The sequence below is a fragment of the Notolabrus celidotus genome, chromosome 23, assembly GCF_009762535.1.
Source record: "Notolabrus celidotus isolate fNotCel1 chromosome 23, fNotCel1.pri, whole genome shotgun sequence".
Classification (NCBI taxonomy): Eukaryota; Metazoa; Chordata; class Actinopteri; order Labriformes; family Labridae; genus Notolabrus; species Notolabrus celidotus.
The window spans coordinates 3,340,657-3,345,331 of NC_048294.1; the positions used below are offsets into that span (position 1 = coordinate 3,340,657).

A 4,675-nucleotide genomic window follows, 5' to 3' on the forward strand; every position below is an offset into this window, starting at 1 on the left:
TCCTTCCTTTTTCTTCTTTCTTTCTTTTTCCTTCTTTCTTTCTTTCCTTCATTCATTTTTTCTTTCCTTTATTTCATTCCCCCTTTCTTTCTTTCTTTCTTCCTTCCTTCCTTTCATTCCTTCCTCTTTTCTTTCTTTATCTCATCCCTTCTTTCTTTTTCTTTTTATTTCATTCCTTCCTTCCTTCCTTTCTTTCTTCTATTAATTTTTCCTTTCATTCCTTTCTTTCTTTCCCTCTTCCTTCTTTCCATGTTTCTTCATCCTTTATGTCTCCTTTTCTTATCCCGTTCTTTCCTTCTATCCTTTCCTTCACCATTTATTCTCCTCTTTTTCTTTCTTCTGGTCTCCCTCTCTTCTCTCTTTTCTTAGACCTTTCTGGAGTCCCTGAGCTCCCTTGTCTCGTAGGTTCCTCTGGATCTCTGTTGCTGTGGACTCCAGCTGCTACAACTACTACTATCCGTCTCCCCACTATCATCTCTCTCTCTCTCTTCACCTCCCTCTATCCCTCTCTCCAACTCGGTCTCAGCAGATGTGTGTCTAACATGAGTCTGGTCCTGCTGGAGGTTTCTGCCTGTTAAAGGAAGTTTGTCCTTGCCATTGTAACTTGCTAAATGCTGCAAAGTGCTCTGCTCATGGTGGTTTAAGATGAGATCAGACTGAGTCCTGTCTGGAAGATGGGACTGGATCTGATCCGGTCTTGATGTTGGGTCTTTGTTAATAATAGAACATAGAGTACGGTCTAGACCTGCTCTGTTTGGAAAGAGTCTGAGTATAACGTTTGTTGGGATTTGGAGTTACATAAGTAAAGATTGATTGAACTGGACGTACCAACAGTGAGCAGTATCACGCCCTCCCTCTGGGGCCCATTGCTTGACCCTTTGATTGTCTTGCAGATGTATCTCCCCTCATCAGATAGCTGCACGTTGGAAATCCTCAGTGAGATGTTTCCATTTTTCAGTTCACTCATGATGAGGTTGGTCCTGAACTCGTAGGCCGGGTTCTTCTCCTCGTCGTTCTCACAGCCTTTGCGTAACAGGAAGACGGTGACTTCAGGCGGTCCTTCCTTGGACCACTCCACTGTTAGTTTGTCGTGGCTGTCGTCGGTGTGACAGGGCAGAAGGACTGCTCCACCGGCGACGGCTGAGACGCTCTTTGAGTCATCGCTGTCCAAGGCTCCTTGTAGAAAATAGAAATTAGAGACGTGTTTTAAAGCTGCTCTTGTGAGGCTGCACACATGACTGCTTGTGGTTTAGGGTTTCAGTTCTTCTTTGGCATTCAGAACAGGCCAACCTTTCACCACTCCACCAGTTCAACTCCATGCTTCTCCAGCTACCTTGATTTATGTACTTTTGTCTGTCTTAATATGCATCATGCAACAAGTGAATTAAAGTCTTTGATTCAGAGCTACCAAATGACCATGTGCTTTAAAACACCAGTCTTACTATACGGTACATCAGTACTAAAACTGGCTTTTGTAGAGACATTATCATGTGACAGTGGTGTACCCGGTGCCCTCATGTCCGAAAGAAACCACGCTAAAGTGCCCTCTTGGGTTAGATAAAACAGTACAAATTGCCTACTCTGGAGCCCCTTCATTGGAAAACGCATGAATAGAGGCCCTCTGGATGCCCTTCAAATGTATAACATTTAAAAAAAGGCCCTCTTTAGTCCCTTCAATGTATCATGTCTCCTGGAAGACTTAAAGTCAATAAATTGTTTAAAAAAAGTGCCCTCTGGGTTCCTCTTCTTTGGATTGAATAGGTGCATTTCAACCAAGAGTTCCGGGGTCTTTTAGCCCCCTGAACTAAAAGGTTCCTGTGCCTCCATTGACGGACAGGCAGGTATCATTATGAGCAACACAACAGTTAGCCTGTTAGCATGAAGAGACTCAGCTGGCGCTGTTTTAGATGGTGCTATATTTCATCACAGATGGATTCACTGAATCGACACGTGAGAGGAGATAAGCGCGAGTAGCAAAGACGTTTCAACACGGCTTTAAAATCCTTTTGAACTCAAAAAGCCGTGGCAGAGATCGGATGGTGTTTTGGTTTAAACAGCGACCCTGTTAACTGGAGACTCTCAGCTGGATGCATCCCTCATAAACGTCTTTAGACGATCATTAAATATCTGATGAGGATATTTTGAAATCTTAATAAAAACTAAACTAGTTTGCATTCCCAGGAACTCCCTCTGTGTTTCAACAGCTGTGTAAACTCCACAAACACTGACACGTTAAGCTGAAGGTCTCAAGTTTACAGGGTCACTTTTAAAACCGGAACACCGGGAGGAGAGACGCATTCACAGTGGGCTGAGAGAAGACTACTGTTACAAGCTGCTAAATCAAGAGAATCACAGCTTCTTCTTTTGAAAAGTACACACACATACAAACAAGATAGAACAAATAAAAACTAATGAAAGAAAGAGAAATCAAGTGAGTCACAGATGGAAAAAACAATGACTGGGAATGGTTTTTGGAAAAATTTGACAAAGAAATAAAAAAAATAATAAAAAATTACAAAAAAAAATTGAAAAAAAATGAAAAAAGTTTTTTGAAAAAAAGGTTCTGAAAAAAAATTTTGAAATTTTTTTTTCCAAAGAATGAATTTGACAAAAAATGAATTTAACAAAAAAAAAATTGACAAGAAAAATTTGACAAAAAAGTTGACCCGGAGCCTGTCGAAAAAATACATTTTCCTGAAATTTGAAATGTGCTCCAAAATTAGAAAAACATGAAAAAAGTGAAAATTTTGCACCTGTGGTTAAAAACATGGAAAAAGCAATGAATGAATCAACACGTGAGAGGAGATAAGCGCGAGTAGCAAAGACGTTTCAACACGGCTTTAAAATCCTTTTGAACTCAAAAAGCCGTGGCAGAGATCGGATGGTGTTTTGGTTTAAACAGCGACCCTGTTAACTGGAGACTCTCAGCCGGATGCATCCCTCATAAACATCTTTAGACGATCATTAAATATCTGATGAGGATATTTTGAAATCTTAATAAAAACTAAACTAGTTTGCATTCCCAGGAACTCCCTCTGTGTTTCAACAGCTGTGTAAACTCCACAAACACTGACATGTTCAGCTGAAGGTCTCCAGTTTACAGGGTCACTTTTAAAACCGGAACACCGGGAGGAGCGATGCATTCACAGTGGGCTGAGAGAAGACTACTGTTACAAGCTGCTAAATCAAGAGAATCACAGCTTCTTCTTTTGAAAAGTACACACACATACAAAAAAGATAGAACAAATAAAAACTAATGAAAGAAAGAGAAATCAAGTGAATCACAGATGTGTGTGATGTTATTGTGGACGGAGGGCGGAATAAAAACACTGCGGTTAATCTACCAATCAGACACGTTCAGCATTGCAGGCTGAAAGTCTGCAAGTCCCGGGACCTTTGAAAAGTGCTACCCTCCTAGCGGAGTCTATTTAAGGGGGAGATTAACTACCCCTGAACTAAATTTAGACCCTGGGTCCACCGGTCGAAACACACATAGTTCAGGGGTAAAGTTCCTCCAGTCGAAAAACGCAATGTACACAATTGCCCTCTTGATACCCCTGCAGTAAAGATTTTTTTTTTTAAAGGGCCTCGCTTTAGAAACACCCTTTTTTTGGCTGTTTTCATTGCAAATAATCACATTGTAAGATAAGTCTAAATGTTAAAAGACAACAGGATGAGGTTATTGTCTGAAGACAAGTATTTTGCATGCACAGGACAAGAGATAAGAGGTATCACTTTGTCCACAAGGGGGCGCCAGAATCGATACAAGCTAAAAGTTCCTCACAGCAGCTTTAATTATGTTATGTTAATAATGTAATGTAATCAATAATAAATAAATTAATAAATAGTTCACCGTGATGCAGGAATAAAGTGTTAGATGCTCAAAATGTTGTGTGCGAGGACCCTCAGACCCCCCTCTTGTTACCCCTGCCTCAATACACCCTAAGCTGTGGGTACCAGGGGTTTGAGAGGAGGTGATACAGCCTGAGTACACCACTGTTGACTGATATAAAACACTCATCGTTTTTAACTCTACATGTGAGCCCTTTAACATCAAATGAGCTTCTCTGTTTCTCAGTCTTTTCAATGCGACTCCCAAACCAAGAACTTTCTCCAACACCAGGATCCGAAGTGATTCATTCAAGAGGAATGCTTACCGGTGACAGTCAGCAGCTGGGCGTAGACCAGGAAGAGACTCCTCTGCATGTCCGACACATTAAAGGAAAGATACCAAATAGTTACAAATGTAGTAAATGGATTTTTGAGAGTTTAAAAACAGGTTGATGAGAGTTTAAAACCAAAGCGTCTGAGAGCGTGGGAGCTGCTGTCTTGTTTCCAGAAGGCAATGACGCAGAATGACGCAGACAGATGTGCTGTTCACGGGCGAGTCGGCTGTAAGAGCCGACTCTTCTGAGTGAACAAAAGAGTCGGCTCTCAAGTTAAAGTCAATGGTATTTCTTTATATCTTACAACAAATAAGAGAGTCATAATACAGGCTGATGATCATGTCATAATAATGTAAGACTTATTTTGTTAATTGTATTCTTTTATTTTTTAAAGGTGACATATCATGCAAAATCGGCTTTTTAATGGTTCTCTACCTGAAATATGTGTTCCTGGCATGTCTATGTAACAGGGTTAAAAATGCAATATTAATTATTAGCCATCCATCTAT

At 40.6% G+C, this 4,675-nt stretch overlaps 1 protein-coding gene across 1 annotated transcript in view; it reads right to left on the reverse strand.

Moving 5' to 3' along the window:
* The window catches only part of LOC117807019 (selection and upkeep of intraepithelial T-cells protein 5-like), a 264,155-nt gene extending 263,154 nt beyond the window's left edge, over window positions 1-1,001 (reverse strand). The window contains exon 1 of the mRNA XM_034676058.1: window positions 829-1,001. Coding sequence (XP_034531949.1) covers window positions 829-967 — 139 coding nt within the window. The 5' untranslated portion in view covers window positions 968-1,001. The remainder of the gene's footprint in view (window positions 1-828) is intronic.
* Between the last annotated feature and the right edge of the window lie 3,674 nt (window positions 1,002-4,675).